We start from the raw sequence: 18,143 nt of genomic DNA on the forward strand, positions 1-18,143 counted from the left end.
CGGAGATTGATGCGTTCTGGAATCTACATGATAATTTTGAGAGCATGAGCTTGCTCCACATTCCCATTAGCAAGAATGGCCGGACAGACTCATTAGCGAAATAAGCTAGGATCAAAGATACTTTTTTCTTTCATATAGATCAGAAACGGCCAGATGGAAGTTATGTTCAGAAAAACGTCTTATCTGATAAAACTTGATTTGTTAAAATGGACAGCGGCCAAAAAAAATACACAAGTACAAAAATATGTTGCATGTTTAGAGATGGATGCTTTCAGAGATTTTAAACACTTGTTTGTTTATTGTTGCTACGAGTCAGATTAGAGTAGACACGTTTTCTGGGTATGAAAACATTCACAAGAATCTTTAAGTGAAAACTACATTCGTTGGAACTTGGAGGAAGCAAACAGACATTGTTGCTTGTCAATGAAATTAGCAGATGGGATTAACTAATAAATAGAGACTGGTTTATTAAGTGTTTAGTACTTTAGCATACATGAAATTTACAAATGGTCGTACAGTTTAGAAGACCCGGTTATCCCAAAATATAAAATCGAACCCAGCCTAATTTTACTTTAACATAAACGGCTATGTTAGATTTTCTGTTCTGTTGGAGGTGGATTTACATCCTTCCTCAAGACCCATTAGACAATAAATTAGGCTTATTTTACTCTGTAGCCTTAGCTTTTTTCTTTGTATAAATAAAAAGATACCTCTATTTATCAAAGGAGAATCTCTCCTTCTATTTTAGACTAGAGCACTTCTTACAAAGGGTTTATGGATTCTTAGATTTACTTTACACTAGAAACGATTCTTATAATACATTCTTTGATCAATAAACTATTTTTAATATTCATTTCTCATTTGATTATTTCAAGATTTCTCATAAACTTCAAGAATCTAATTCTTATCTTCAGATTTTTTTTATTGTATGGTTCCAATAAACATCATCAGCATAAAAGCCGTTTTTGGATCAAACAGTTGGTACTACAGAAAGGGGGCTAAGGAGAACTATCTTCAAAGCATATCAATCTTGGGAGAATCCTAGATCTATGATGATCATTCAAGTAGGTTTCTACACACACAAAAAAAAAAGAGAAGAGAAGAACCAAGATCGACTCTTTCCTCTTCCATTATCGAAACAGCTCATGAGTCTTGTCAGTGCATCGACAGGAACGTGACGTTTTACCTCAAGCTCTCCAGACTGGGTGACATCGCGAAGAGTCTCTCTAGAAAAGGTTCAACCTTTCGACCCACAAATCAAATCAGAGATGAGATATGGCGATTGATACATCCCTCCGAGGACAGAGAGCCACACACAAACAGTGGCCATCTGCTCCAAGTCATCAAACCCAATGGCGAAGAACCTAAGCGGCGGAGGCATTATCGGCGTCTGTACAGTTAAGTTTCCTCGCCAAGAGAAGAGTCTCTGTCACTCTCGTTGAGAAATCAGCCCTAGCTTGCTCTGCTTCAGGTAAAGCCAGAGACTTTCTCGCTTTTGATTGGTACGATGGAGGTCCGGTTGCTTCCTTAGCTCGTGCAAGCTTCAACCTCTCGAGATGGGCTCTGACTCAGTCACCCGCTAGAGGACACTTATGCGCATCGAATGTGACTCTGTTAGCTTACTTCCTCTACTCTTTTTGGGGCAAGAACACATGCATCTCAGCATTAAGGAACAGGTTCTTTAAGCGAGTTGAGTGGGCTGAGACTACATGATCTATCTCATGACCACCTCAAAGACGAGTTGCCTTAAGAGATCTCCACGTTACGGCAGCAATGCATGATCAGCAACCTTAAGTATGGAAAGTTCTGATGAGTCTGTGTTTCTCTGGACCTCTTCCTGATTCTCTCGGCCACTGCTCCAAGATGAAGATCTTGAGTTTGGCCAAAAGCGAGTTCACCAGCAATCCAAGAACATGAAGTCTCTTCTGTTACTGTCCTTATCCAGCAACAACTTTGCGGATTTGTCAGAAGCTATGAACGCGTTGCGACATTGCAGAAACGTCTCCACTCTGTTGCGGATTCTTCTCAGCAGAAGTGGTGCGACAGAACTGTAAGAACAGACACACCAAAACAGAGCAGATAAGATAAAGGTTTCTGAAATTTTCTGTGTTATTAAACGTCTCATACTCAAAGCCTTATATAGACTTGAGACACCTACAACAAACTACCGAAACAGACTCCAACTCTTCAACTAGTAGTTTCCTACAAACCAGGACAACTACGACACAACTACGACTCTAATCCCTAAGACTTAGCAACAGTCTTAGACTTATTCAAACTAGAATCAAACACTAACTTCAATGACAAGAAACAAACCAACTCAACTAACTTTATTCTTCATATCCTCCCCTAAACTGGAATGCTTTCTTTCCAGTTTACTCTTCTCTCGTGCATACTCCCAACTTCTTCCTCAGCTTCTCAAAGACCTCAAGTTTCACTGCCTTTGTCATGATGTCTGCAAACTGCTCTGATGTAGGACAGAACTCAAGGTTGATTACTCCTTCATTCACCAGATCACGTAGGAAGTGAAACCTTACGTGAATGTGCTTACTGCGACCGTGTAGAACAGGATTCTTTGAGAGCTTGATCGTGGAGCTATTGTCACAGTAGACCATCGTTCCTTCCCTTTGAGCCAACCCTATCTCTTCTAGTATGTTCCTCTGCCACATTGCTTGGCACGCTCCATAGGATGCTGCAACAAACTCAGCTTCTGTTGTTGATAACGTCACAATGGGTTGCTTCTTGGACGCCCATGATACAGCTCCTCCTCCTAACATGAACACATATCCGGACGTACTCTTCCTATCATCAAGATCTCCAGCATAGTCACTGTCAACATACCCAACAAGCTCTTGTTCTTCTCCTCGCCTGTATCTGATTCCGAAGGAGCTTGTTCCTTGTACATACCTTAAGATCCTCTTAGCGGCTAGTAGGTGTTCCTCTTTGGGCTCTTCCATATAGCGACTGACCAAATTGACTGAGAACATCAAGTCAGGTCTTGTTGCGGTTAGATATCTGAGACTCCCAACCAGTTGCTTGAACCGTGTAGGATCAATAGCTGAACCAGCGCCTTTCTTAGTCAGTTTCTGTCCAGGAATCATGGGATTCTTGACAAAGTTACACTCACTCATTTCAAACTTCATCAGGACGTCTTCTGCATACTTCTTCTGAGTGATAAAGATCCCTTGCTCATCCTGTACAACTTCAACTCCAAGAAAAAACTTCATTTTTCCCAAATCAGTCATTGCAAACTCTTTCTTCATGGATTCTTTGAACTCATTCAGCAACTCGTACGAGTTTCCTGTGTAAATCAAATCATCAACATAGAGACTTACAATCAATATGCTTCCCTCCTTAACCTTCACGAAGAGTGTATGCTCACAGTAGCACTTTTTGAACCCTTCCTTCATGAAATATCCTTCTATCCGGCTATACCAGGCCCTAGGAGCTTGCCTTAAGCCATAGAGTGCCTTTCTCAACTTGTAGACCTTGTTTGCAGCTTCTCTGACCTCGAAACCCAGTGGCTGCTCCACAAAGACTTCTTCATTTAGTTCACCGTGCAGAAACGCACTCTTTACGTCGAGTTGAAAGACCTCCCAGCCTCTTTGTGCTGCAAACGCAAGTAGTGTTCTTATGGTATCCCATCTTGCAACTGGAGCAAATACTTCATGAAAATCAACACCTTGAGTCTGATGATATCCCTTAGCTACAAGTCTCGCTTTGAACTTCTCGATCTCTCCTTTCTCATTGAACTTGGTTTTAAAAACCCACTTAACTCCAATGACTTTGGCTTCATCAGGCAGCTCTACAAGTTCCCAAGTGTTGTTCTCCTCAATGGACTTGATCTCAGCTTCCATCGCCCTTCTCCACACTTCATGTTATGCTGCATCTTCATATTTTTCAGGATCTTCTGCTGCAAGGAATAGAGCCATAACCTCTTCCCCCTCTTCTTGAATGACTAGTTTCACTCCATCAGTTACATAGTCCTTCATCCAGACAGGTGTTTGTCTAATCCTTGCTCCTCTTTCACGAGCATGCCCGTTGTTGTTCTCTTCAGTTTGCACTTCTACATCTCCTCCCTGCTCCTCCACGTTGTCTTCTTCTGTCTGGTTTCCATTGTGAGTGACTTCCTCTCCTTCTTCAGAGTCGCTCCCCAGACCCTCTACAGATAAGCCTTCATTTTCCTTTGTCTCTTCCCAGTTCCAACTCTTCTCTTCATCGAATTTGACATCTCTGCTTGTCACAATTTTTTTCGTCTCTGGATCATAAAGGCGATAAGCCTTGGATTCTTTGCTCATCCCAAACATTACACACCTCTTACTCTTCTCATCCAGTTTTATGCGTCGTTCATACGGCACCAGCGCATACGCCACACAGCCGAAGACCTTGAGATGTTCCACTGATGGTTTTTGTTTACTCCATTTCTCTCCCGGTGTGATATCTCCAAGGATTGCAGCTGGGCTTCTGTTCAGAATGTGTACTGCATAGGAGGCAGCTTCTGGCCAGAACCGTCTTGGTACTCCCATACCAATCAACATGCATCTAGTCATGTTCATGATGCTTCTGTTCTTCCTCTCAGCTACTCCGTTCTGTTGCGGAGTATAGGCAGCAGTCAGTTGTCTCCTGATTCCATTCTCTCTACAAAACTCCTGGAACATCAAGGAGTTGTACTCACCGCCTCTGTCTGATCTTAAGCACGCCAAGGGTTCTCCAATCTCCTTCTCCACCATTGTTTTCCAATCCTTAAAGGTCTTGAAGGCTTCAGACTTCTCTGCCAAGAAGAAGGTCCAGCACTTTCTGCTGTAATCATCTATGAAATTGATCAAATATCTCCTTCCTCCTTCTGAAGTTGGCGTGATTGGACCACAGATGTCAGTATGAACCAGCTCGAGTCCTCTGCTTTCTCTCCATGTGCTTTTCTTTGCTATATTCTCACGGTTTTGTTTTCCTTTCATACACACCTCACACACGGCTTCGAAACTTCCTTCACCCACAGCTTTACTCAAGCCTTCAACCATCCCTTTCTCAGCCAGCATTTGGATACCTCTGTAGCTCAAGTGCCCAAATCTCTTATGCCATAGCTCGCTCATGTTCTCGGCTGTGACTTGCAGGCAACTTGAGTCCACATCTTCTCTCTTTTCTTTCACCGATGCAAGTATGATAAACATCCTGTTCTTTGACATACTTGAGTGCATGATCAGTTTTTGTTGTTGCTTATGCCATACCTCACATGTGTCGTCTTCAATGATGATCCTTAACCCTTTCTGTTGGAGCTGCCCCATGCTCAACAGGTTGCTTTTCAGACCCGGTACGAAGTACACTGAGGTGACGACTTGTGTCAGACCGTTGATCTTAAGTCGAAGATCTCCTTTTCCTTCTACCATCAACCTCCTATCGTCTCCCAGCTTCACATTCTGTCTGTAGGTTCCATCAAATTCGATGAACCACTCCCTGGAGCCGCACATGTGGTTACTGCAACCACTATCCAAGAACCAGACTTGCTCATCGTCAGCTTTGATTGACTCCACATGAGCCATCAGCACCATGTCTTCTTCTTCTTCTTCAGCATAATTCGCCCCTTTCTCCCATTCTGGACACTCATACTTGAAGTGTCCTAGTTTGTGGCACTTGTAACACTCCACTGTGTCCTTCTTGAAGCTCGTACTCCCACGGCCTCTTCCTCTGCCACCGCGTCCTTGATACCATCCTCTACCGGAAGAGTTTCCTCTTCCTCTCCCTCCTTGATATTCCACTTTCAGAGCTTGCTCCTCCTTCACGCCTTTCCTCAGGTTTTGCTCATGAACCTGCAGGGAGCTCTGCAACTCATCAACAGAGAGTTCCTTGATATCTTTTGATTCCTCAATTGCACAAACCACATAGTTAAATTTCTCCACCAGTGTGCGCAAGATCTTCTCCACTATCTTGGCGTCCGGCATGTCCTCTCCAAGGTTTCTCATGTCGTTGGACACAACCATCACTCTGGAGAAATACTCTGTGATAGTATCTTCCTCCTTCATCTCCAACAGTTCAAAGTTTCTCCTCAACCTTTGAAGTTGAGCACTCTGCACCCTCTTGTTTCCTTGGAATTTCGTTCGCATGGAATCCCATATCTCCTTCGATGTATCCTTCTTAGCTATCGTCTTTAGTATGGTCTTGTCAATGGATGCAAAGAGATAGTTTTTCACCTTCAGATCTTTGATTTTTTGTTCTGCCGCCTCGGTTCGTTGAGCTCCTGTCAGGATCACGTTTCTTTCTGGTTGAGTGATTCCGATCTCGATCAGCTCCCACCATTCCTTTGATCGCAGCAGGTTCTCCATGAGCATAGCCCAATGCTCATAGTCTCCATCAAACTTCGGTATGTTCAGCGATCTCTCCTTTTCACTCATCTTCACTCTTTGTTAAAGGCTCTGATACCACTTGTAAGAACAGACACACCAAAACAGAGCAGATAAGATAAAGGTTTCTGAAATTTTCTGTGTTATTAAACGTCTCATACTCAAAGCCTTATATAGACTTGAGACACCTACAACAAACTACCGAAACAGACTCCAACTCTTTAACTAGTAGTTTCCTACAAACCAGGACAACTACGACACAACTACGACTCTAATCCCTAAGACTTAGCAACAGTCTTAGACTTATTCAAACTAGAATCAAACACTAACTTCAATGACAAGAAACAAACCAACTCAACTAACTTTATTCTTCAAGAACTAGAGATCAACTTCTGCTGATGGGAATGGATCGATTGATAAATAGAGGGAGACAGAGAAAATGAGCACCTCTATTTAGCACCATTCTTGACGACCACGTTCATCATCCTCGTTGTTGTTGCCATGACACAAAAACTGACGAGATAAGTTTTCTAATTTAATTAGTTTTTTATTTACACCAGATACACTGCTTTATACATTGCGGCAGTACAAAAAATCTTCACTTAATATCTTGCTAGTAAAGTTGATATTAAACATGATTACCAATATTAATAGTTGACATGTTTGCTTGTGCCTCACGGCACCCCATTTTCAATACAAGATCAAATTAATTGAATTTAATTTTCTCTGTATAGTAGAATGGAGCCGAGCATTCTTCCCTTACACTAAAGGAGCAGAGAAGATGAAGAATATGCGACCCACTTTGCAGTTCGCGACGACTTGATCACGGTTTTCACGACTCTTGCGGACTTCATCGTCGCCAATCATGAGCTCATCACCGGACCTCGCAACTCACAGCGCGTTCATCAACGCTATCATAGCCTGACGAACATACACGCCAGCAACTTGCTCGACACACACGATCTCGACACGAGACTTCGGGTCGGCAATAGTTCGGTAAACTTGTATTTTAGACACGAGTTTAAATTGAACTTGTTTATTATTAGGCACGAGTTTGCAGTCGACTCGCTTATTGCTAGACACGAGTTTACAAAAACTTGCCTTTGGCTAGGCATGAGTTTAGATAAACTCTCCTTCTACTAGGCACGAGTTCTCAGTAAACTCGCCTTTGTCACAGGGTGAATCCAGTAAACTTGTCTTTCGCTAAGCAATATTTTAGAGAAAACTTGTATTTTACCAGGCACAAGTTCAAAGTAAACTCGTCTAAATCGTCATAGGCATTAATGTGTCTAGTTAATTGTCTAATAAACCCTATTCGTAAAATTCATAGAGATCGACTTCATCTCTCTCTACGAATTTGGGGGGCGTACTGTTGGGGGTGGATTGACATCCTTCCTCAAGACCTATTAGACAATAATTAGGCTCATTTTACTATAAAGCCCTATTTTCTTTCTTTGTATAAATAAAGAGATACTTCTATTTATCAAAGGAGGATCTCTTTTTCCATTTTAGACTAGAACACTTTTTACAAAGGGTTTACGGATTCTTAGATTTACTTTACACTAGAAACCATTCTTATAATACAATCTTTGATCAATAAACTCTTTTTGATGTTCATTTCTCATTTGATTCTTTCAAGATTTCTCATAAACCTCAAGAATCTAATCCCTATCCTCAGATTTTTTATTGTATGATTCCAACAAACATCACCAGCATAAACATTGTTTTTGGATCAAACATGTCCTCAGTTGTCTGATTTGTGAAAGTTAACGTTTTTGTTTCTGAGAATCTAATAATATCTGCAGAAAAACTGCGGATGATTAAACTTAAAAGTAATTTATAGAAAATAGATAATAAATTTCTATAATCACTGGTTGTGTTTTTTACCTTCACACAGTAGAACCTCTATAAATTAATAATGTTGGGACTTTGAAATTTTATTAATTTATAGAGATATTAATTTACAAAAGTTTCCTTATTTATATTTTTTACTTTAAGATATATTTATTCTAAGATAAAAAATATTTGATTTTAGTATATAGACATTAATTGTTATTTTTTGAAATTTCACATTTATATTAATTATATTATATTATTTGGTGTATATAATATATATCGCATAGAACTTAAATGTGGTTTTAGATATAATATTACTAAATCTCATCAAAATTTTATTAAGTGTTAAAAAAATATAAAGATAATTCTATTGTGAATATAAAACAAATAATATAATAGTAGGTTCTTACTTATATAAAATATGCATGTATATAAATTATTAATTTATAATTTTATTGGGATCATATATTTACATAGAATTTTATTAAAAAAATATTATCTTATTATTTTATCGATTTGTATCAAATTTTGAGCCGGCCCAAGTTGGGACTGACGAAATTTATTAATTTATAAAAATTATTAATTTATTGAGTATTAATTTATAGATGTTCTACTGTATATAGTTTTGTTGGTCCTCTTAAGTCCTAATGTGCAAACAAATCTGACTGTATAAGCACAGTCCTTTTTAATTATAAGCCTACAGTTGTTAAAATTATTCCTCCCTTTTCTAAATATCATCAATGAAAAAAAATCTTGTGGAGATGTTTATTCAAGAAATAAATTTAAGATGCAACCGAAGAATTAAATACATAGAAAAAAAAATTTTGAATGTGAAATTTTGCTTTCTTCCAGCTCTCATTTGTCCATATATGTGTATGCTACTGTCCGGTCCCCACGACGCACTCATTCCAATACCGAACCGGTTTGGTTCCATTTGTTTTCTTCTTCAATCGAATACTTATCAAGTCTCTCTTTAGATCATTGAGTTTTTATTTTTTATCAAATATAACAACATATATGTAAGAACAACATTTCATAAATTATTTAAGAACCATGCCTTCTAAAAATGTAATACGTTACAGAGAGGCTAAGGTAGTAAGTAGTAACTAAATGTAATAGTAAGGGTAACTAAATGTTAAAGAAGTGATGGTCCACAATTTCAAGTGATGGTCCATTTCTCTTCTTCCTACTAGTCATTTTCTCAATCATCAAAAATACAAATATATACATACATAAGAGTATGTGTAGATATGAATTTTATACACTTTGATTGTGGAAGACGATTACATACCTTGCGTCACTTTCATGATAGTTTCATCACTACGATCATATCAAGCTAACTCATTTAATTTACAACTTACCACGAATATATCTGATGAATTGATCTCTCTAAAGTTTATTTTTCTTTTTTGTTTTTTGACTAAGGGCATTCAAAAAAGTTTATTTTTCTTGTATGAGTATTCATATGATCTCCATATTTCTTCCGATTAAAATTTAGGGTTGACAAAAAAAAAAATTTAGGGTTTTCATTAAGAAGCCACAATGATTATGTCTTCGACCAGATAAAAATATGTGAAAACCTAATACTGATTATGTGATTATATGCTTGTTTTTCCATCAACTTCAAAACAAACTTAAAAAAAAATGTATAAACGTTTTTTTAAACGATAATATTTTTTTTCAGAATTATATGTCATTAGCAAATTTCAGAGATAAGCTTCCTTCCGAAGTACATGACAGTACCGACCAAAAATCAAAATCAAATAATGTCTCACATGTCCAAACTTAGAAAACTCATAGTCTCATATATTCAACAATTTTTTTTATTTTTAATCATTCCATTTATTTTTCTGAAAATGTCGTTTGCCCAAAAAAATTTTATAACTCTATTTTCTTTTTTTAAGCAAAAAATTAAAGATTTGGAATGTTGCTATATAATCAATGACACTTAAGTAATTCAATAAGAAACGTCCTAAAAAGCAATGACACTGGAAGCTTTATCATCAAACGGTCTCTTAAACTTTGTTCTATCCGAGACTCTTTCACCAACCTCAGAAAATGACATCATCGATCTCGAGCCACCGCTAGAAAATGACATCATCGTCTCCAAGAACACAGTTCCAGTGATATCTCATCAAGAACCATCGTCACGGCAACTACCACCGGCAAGAAGTGGGAAGAAGCGGAAGTGGAGGAAGCCTAGGGTGTGCAAAAACGAAGAAGAAGCTGAGAATCAACGAATCACTCACATCGCCGTAGAAAGAAATCGAAGAAGACAGATGAATCAACATCTCTCTGCCTTAAGATCTCTCATGCCTCAGCCTTTTGCTCAGAAGGTCAATTGCTAATATAATATATTAAATTTTCTTGTGCTTTCAAAAATATATTTTAAATTTTCTTAGAATATCAACAAAGGTTTCAATTTTATGGAAAGCCCATTATAAGGGCATGATTAACCTTAACTCTTATCTTTTAGCCGGGATTGTTAACTCATTTTTTTGTTTTTTGTTTTTTTTTTTACATTTTTCAACTAAAAGACGACTTTTATATATCTTATTTAAGAGATGGTTCTTACTTTTTCTTATTTAAAACCTAATAAAAGTTAAGAACAAGTTAAAAATCCCAGTTAAGACTGAAGTTAATCATGGTTTAAGTTTTTTATTTTTTTTATTTCTATTGGTTTCTAATTTTATGAAAATTAATTCTTGTAAAAGGTGTAAGATTTTTAATTGAGTTTCAATATTTATGGAAAATTATTTGAAAGGGAATAAAACCTTTGATTTTGTGAATCAATTGTATGGCGAGATTTTTTAAGGTTTAAATTTTCATTTTTGGTTGTTATATGCCTATTATTTACTTGTATGCATATTATTTTTATGCGCTTTTATTTTTTAATGAAAGGGCGATCAAGCTTCAATAGTTGGTGGAGCCATAGATTTTATCAAAGAACTTGAACAACAATTACTATCTCTTGAAGCTCAAAAGCTTCAAAAGGCTCAAACAAACCAGACGGTTAGTTCTTCAACAAGTCAAGAGTCTTACGGCGAACAGGAGAATGGCCATAAACCATGTTCGCTATCCCTCTCACACTTCTTTCTCCACTCTTACGACCCAAGCCAGGAGAATAAAGTTGGCACAACAAGCTCCGTGAGAACCGCTATGGAAGATCTCGAAGTGACCCTAATCGAAACTCATGCTAACATAAAAATCTTGTCGAGAAGAAGAGGTTTCCGATGGATAACGGTGGCCACCACCGGGCCACCACAACTTTCCAAGCTGATGGCTGCCTTAGAATCACTCTCCCTCTCCGTGCTTCACCTCAGTGTAACAACATTGGACACTTTTGCTATCTACTCCATCAGCACTAAGGTATTTAATAAAACCCTATCATCTTAACCGAACTTAACGGGACTAAGCATAATTAGTTCAACACAAATTTAGTGGAATTTCGGTTAAATTTTTTTTTGGGCATACATGTGTTACTTCACTCTTAAGTATTTTGGTAAATATGTATCACCCTTGGACATACATGTGTTATTTCACTATATCAGCATATGGTATTAGAACTCTTTCATCATCGTATATATAAACTCTAAACCGGACTAGACCGGATTTATTCTATAACTATTTGAAGGATACCTGTAATGGAATTAGAGCTCGACAGCACATCATGAAGGCCTGGGCATTCGGTTTTTGATTCGGTTCTAGAGATATAGGAACCATTCGGTTATCTATGAAATTCGGTTGGGGTTTGGTTCGATTATTTCGGTTTTCGGTACGATTTGGGTAACAATTATAAGAACCGGCTAATATACAATAAACTTTTGGTTCCGATTCGGTTCCGGTTTTCCGGTATTTGTAGATATCCAAGTGGTCGAAAACAGATCTTTTCAGGTTTTTAAATTAATAAATCGGGAAATCCGGATAAATTTTAATATTTTGGATAAAACGGTTCGGGTATTTCAGTTTTTAGGTTAATTCATACAATTTTAAATTTTTTAAATAAATATTATTTGGATAATTTGGTTTATAAGTAATATTTTAGAATATTTTTTAATTTTAATACTATATATAATTACTATTTTTAGATATATAAATTGTATTTCAGATATTTGGGTATCCATTCGGTTTTTGGTTCGGTTTTGGTTTTTCGGTTATAAAAATATAGGAATCGTTCGATATTTTTGAATTTTGGTTCGGTTTCGTGTTCGGTCTTTTTGGTTTGGTTCAGCTTCGGTTTTTGATTCTCGATTTTTATGCCCATGCATGAACGGTCAGAGAACAGAGAGAAGAATCACTGAACATGAATGTCTACGAAGTACGAACTCTTAGGAGGGGTTATTGGGAAATGAATTTGTATAGAGTTTGTGAATTTTAATAGCTGATAGATTTTAAGAGTTATGTGGATCGTGAAAATTTATAAACATTGACTGATGAATTTGATCATAAATTTTTTGGATTAGTATAGATTTTCATGAATTTCTATTACCTATTTTTTATAATTCTTTTTTTAAAGTAAATATACAATTTATTTATTTTCTAAATCATATAGCATTATTATTTATTTTTTCTTTCAAATTAAAAAGAAAAATAATAGTGACACATACAAAATTGGAATTTTTTTTTAAATAGCCATTTAAAAGTTTTTGTAACAAAACGAACATTCAAAGAGAAAAATGACCAAAAACAATTTCATCAGAAAGGCAAAAGATGATTTTACCCCTTGTTTTATATATATAAAAGTAATAAAATAATAAAAATTAAGAATAAATAATTTTCTTTAATAATTTTGAATTATATGTTTTCAAATTCAAACTTTTTAATAATTTTTATAATTTTGAATTTTGTTTCCAAAATATTTTCTAAACTACGGATTGTTCGCGTAAACCAAGATTTGGCTCTCAAAGTTTCTTTTTGAAATTCAAAAAAAAATAATTTGAAACTATTTTTAAATTACTAATATTTATTAATGTAATTATTAATATTTATATTCAAAAATGATAATTATTTATAAAGATATTTATATATTCTAAAATGTAAAAGTATATAAATGTAATGAATTATAGTTTTGGACATATAATTTGGATTTAAGGTGCAATAGATATTTGGTAAGAATAGTTTTTTTGTTTTCTAGTTTTTTATCACATGGATCTTGAAAATCACAAGGTTACATATGATATTTTGAAAGATGAATCTTAAAAGTAAAAATGAATAGAATTCATTTCACATTAACACTAGATTTTGTTAAAATTAGAGAATCAATAATAAGTAAATTTTCTGAATAACAATGGATTTGAATGAATTTTGAAATTTTTTAAAATAATAACAATGGATTCTACTAAAAATTTTGAAATCTAAAAATCAATAATAATAGAATCTCAAAATTTTCAAAATTCAGAGAATTTATTTACAAATAACCCTCTTAGCTAGATTTGGTCAAATATTTATTACCATACTCAGCGGAGCCCTTTTCTAGGGATTTTCACCCATCTCTAGAAAGAGGTTCAATTACTGCAACGTGAATATAATTATTTTTTTTCTTCCAAATTTTACATGATGTCATTTTTCTAGAGATAATTGTAAATTATATCATATTTTTTGGATTTTGAAAGGTGGAAGACAGTTGCCCGCTAAGTTCAGTAGATGACATTGCAGGAGCAGTTCATCAAATGCTAAGTATCATTGAAGAGGAGCCTTTTTGTTGTTCATTAGTACCAGAATTACCCTTTGGTTTCCCTTTTAATCACTCAAACTAGGTAATAACCCGCACCTTGCGCGGAATGTGATTATTAGTTTTGTTATTTTTAATAAAAACACATTAAATCTGTTTAATTTGGATATCGGTTCGGTTTTAAGTTATTTTTTGGTTTTTAATCTTCTAAAATATAACCATTATTTTAAATTAATATTTATTTTGGGTTGTTTTGTTAGAATGTTTGATTTTTTAGTTTTTTGGTAAAAATCAAAAATTACTATTATTTGTTTATTTTCATGTTATAAATTTTAGATAATCGTCATGTCGAACCAATGGTTTCATATCATAGTTTGTAAGTGGATAAGAGATCAAGAAAAAAAAAATTATTAAGACAAATCATTTCACTACAATTTGGTCGGTAGTGAAAGAATCATTAAGAAAAAAAATAGTTCAACTTTCAAAAAAAAAAATAGATACTTCAGTGGTGGTAAATACTTAGAAAGTGCTCACATTAAGGTGCACATGTATATGTATGTAAAAGTATATAAGAATAAATGACAAATATATAAAGATATTGTTAATTAATATTGAATGACATTTTTGTTCTAAATAATACATGAAAGATAAAATTAAAATTAATTAAAAATTATAAAGGCCTTGACTTTAGTGAATTTTTTTCATATAAAGAAAAATCAATTGTATTCGTAAATAGAGGTGGACACAGATCGAATATCTGGGTATTTGGAGGCATTCAAGTCGATTTAATCTTTAGCCACATGGATAGTCGGTGACTCTGATAACCGAAATGATTTAGAATTTGAAAGAATATCCTATTTGATCTGTAAATAAAATAAAATTTATAGAATAATTGAAAAATTTAATAATAACATTTTATTACAAAATAAAATATTATTTAACTTTTTAAACTTTAATACCTATTATAATAAATTTAATTCATAAAATATTGTAAACTTATATAAACTATAATATATATAACATATATATATATATATATATATATATATATATATATAATTCTGTACATATATGTATATATATGCATATAAAATATCAAATTTGATATTCGTTCCTAAAAATATTGGAATTTGTGATTTGTTTTTTTTAATTGTATTTTAGTAACTGATTTAGAGTTACGGATATCCATATTTTTTTGTTCAAATCAAAACGGATTACGAATCGAATTAAAATTTAGAAATATTTTGCCTGACTTTATCCGTAAACAATAAAAATAATATATATATATATAGTTTAGATTTTGATTCGTTATTTGTTTTGATTCGAAATGAAAAATCTAAAGTTTTATTGGAACCATGCATATGAGTTTTATATTAAAAATATAAAGTATATAGTGTGAACACATTTATGAATATAGTGTGAACGCGTTAGCATATTTATTATCAAATCATTGTGAGGCTGCCACGTGTCTATTATAGTGTGAATGCATTTATTACAATGCTTCTCCTTTAATATATAAGGGATGCCACTCATTTTCTCTGAATCTCCCTTCCTTTTTTATTCTTTCTTTTATTTTTTTCTAATTTTATCACATAGCCGATCTTTCAGCATTTTTCTTTCAGAATAAAGAAAACTAGCTTTTGACCCGCGCATCCGCGCGGCTGTTTGTTCTTCATAATCATATATTTTTAACTTTCAAAAATTTGATAAATTCAAATGCGTATACTCAAGATGTTACAGATTCATATGTTTTCAAGTTTAACATTAGTGCATCTTGTCAATGTGATTAGCCTTCATTTATAAATTATGAGATTGTGTTTTTGTTTTATTGTGCTTTTATTTAGTTTATTTGGTAAATTAAACTGTAAAGTTCTAGAAGTTTGAGTATACTTGTTTGTTTTATTAAATTTTACTACAAAAATTTTGTTTTAAAGTTGAATATAAAGTTCAAAATTTTTATATCGATTTTTAAAACAAATACATTATTTAGGCAAACCAAAAATAATGAAACCAAGTTAAAAACCATTCAAATATAAGAAGAATGTAAAAAAAAATAAGAACAGATTTTAAAAATAATAATTTAACAAACCTAATAAATGTTATTAAATTGGGACATTTTTTATGAAAAAAAATTGGTATATCATAATGGACCTTTTCCAATAATCCAAGCCCATATGTGTATATTTAATAAATCTATTTTATTAAAACGGGAGTGAATTTTATTTTATATAAAATATTTTATTTGACGTAAAATATTTTATTTTGAAAAGTAAATTTGTTAATATAAATATACATGCTAATTATTTTTTTTAGTTTATAAATAAACACATCAACAAATAAATGTAATTAAATTTACTAATTGAAGATTATTTATATGACATATTATTTTTATTAATTTAGTATCTAACCACAATATGAACAACCAACAAATTATAAACAATTAAAAATATTGATCTATCATAAATGTTATATACTACAAATCGAAAACCAACACCCATATGGATATATCTGATATTTAGTGCTTTTAATGACTTCTAACATCTAATTTTATCTCATTTTAATTATTTAGATTGCATATTAGGTGTACATATATTGCATTTGCATATATAATTGCATATAAAAGGATTAAAGTGCACACTTGAAAAGTTTGAGGCAAAATTCTGAGGTTATTCCTATGAATTTAGAATTATTGGGGCAAATGTGAAAACAAAAGAAAATTCAGATACCAAGGTTACAAAATTGGAATATTCGCTGGGTTTAGATGACACAATTGAAAGAGTCGGGGTTGATTTGAAAGGATGTGTCTGTAATTTACAAAGCTTTTGGTCGATCTGAAAATAATCAGAAATGTGAGGGATCTAAAGTGCAAATACTTAGAAGCCAGCCATTGGAATGGATTGAGCTTTATCTTCGCCGGATCTGGAGTTTGACGACGCCGGCGGCCATGACGATGAAGCCCACGACAGAGCAGAGACACGGAATGGAGAAGTTGTGGAGTTTCGTTATGCAGCAGGCAGCAGAGATGGAGACTGGAGGCCATGGAGGAACATCCCTCTCGATCTTTCTCTTCTTGCTTCCTTTTATAATCGGAGTTTCATAAAGATCACAGTTCTTTTTCTTCACAAAGAATCTGGGCACGACCGAAGGAAAACAGAGAGAATATTTTCAGAATTGTTGGAAGGTTCTATCTATAGCAAAAGGAGAAGAAGAAGACGTATCTTGCTTTAAGGCAAACTGGAAGAAATCCTAGAAAGAGAGGCAGATAATAAAGAAGAAGGATAAGATGGAAGATCAATAATACTGGAATGCTGAGACTTAAAACGATCAGGTTTAGAAGAGGGAGACATATATAAATTTCATGTTATTTTAAAGTTATGATCGATGGTTTGGTTTGTAATGGGTTATTGAATGTATGAAACAACAGATCATTGGTTTCCTTGGTTTGGGTTCAAAAAATGTAAGGTTTACAATGTCCCAATTTAATTAATTGGCTGGTGTAGCGAAGGCACAGTTTAGGAAATCTAATTATATAAAGTATTGTTTGCCTCCCTCCTGCAGTGTCCACGTGGAAAGTCGGCTTCTGTGGGCTCGACACGTGTCCCGCTTGCACAAAACGCATCACTTCATTTAGTTTAGTTATATTGTGCGTTTGGTTTCAATACGTATGGGGCATGTTTCTATGGTTTTTGTTTCAGGCACATTTAGGCTTTACATTATTGGGCTACAATAATCTTTATTTGGGCTTGTTACAGAAAAAAAAAACCTAATTCTGCTACTTCTTCAACAATGGGGCTGTCGACATCTGTTCCTCATGCTCATCGACTTTCTCATTCATCTCCAACGATGGAGTTTGTGGAGAGCTATTCTATATGAATCGTGATGATAATTTCCCAGATCGAGAAGTTTTAGTGTCGTTTCATCTCCGGTTATTCTCCTAGGGACCGTTACGCAAAGAATTGATTCTCTCATTAACTACCTTATTAACTCCTTCGCCCTACTACGACCATGATTTCACATACCTCAAATATCAAGGCGGTGCATCTTTGCTATAAAAGGTTAGTCTACAAACCTCAAATATCATCTTCAAAGATCCAAATAACACTTGGAATTTTTTTTCTCAGTAGAATGGCGTCATCTCAAGGCGGGTTCGTAAGCACACACAGGAAGCTGATAAAGGTGTGTTGGGGGATGGATTTGAAGGGTATGTGAATTTGGTGATGGAGGAGATGCTGCAATTGAACGCGCATAAGTCGATCATTATCATCGTAGGTGGTGCTAATATGAGAGGGTGGTCTGAGAAG

At 34.5% G+C, this 18,143-nt stretch overlaps 1 protein-coding gene across 1 annotated transcript; it reads left to right on the forward strand.

The window, feature by feature from the left end:
- The first annotated feature begins 10,128 nt into the window (after positions 1-10,128).
- LOC106366825 (transcription factor bHLH71) lies at positions 10,129-14,040 on the forward strand. The gene is made up of 3 exons (XM_013806488.3): positions 10,129-10,507; positions 11,073-11,540; positions 13,784-14,040. Exons 1-3 carry the CDS (start codon positions 10,154-10,156, stop codon positions 13,925-13,927), a joined length of 966 nt encoding a protein of 321 aa, XP_013661942.1. The 5' UTR covers positions 10,129-10,153; the 3' UTR covers positions 13,928-14,040.
- Positions 14,041-18,143: the final 4,103 nt, after the last annotated feature.

The sequence above is a fragment of the Brassica napus genome, chromosome A9 (assembly GCF_020379485.1).
Source record: "Brassica napus cultivar Da-Ae chromosome A9, Da-Ae, whole genome shotgun sequence".
NCBI classification, from domain to species: Eukaryota; Viridiplantae; Streptophyta; class Magnoliopsida; order Brassicales; family Brassicaceae; genus Brassica; species Brassica napus.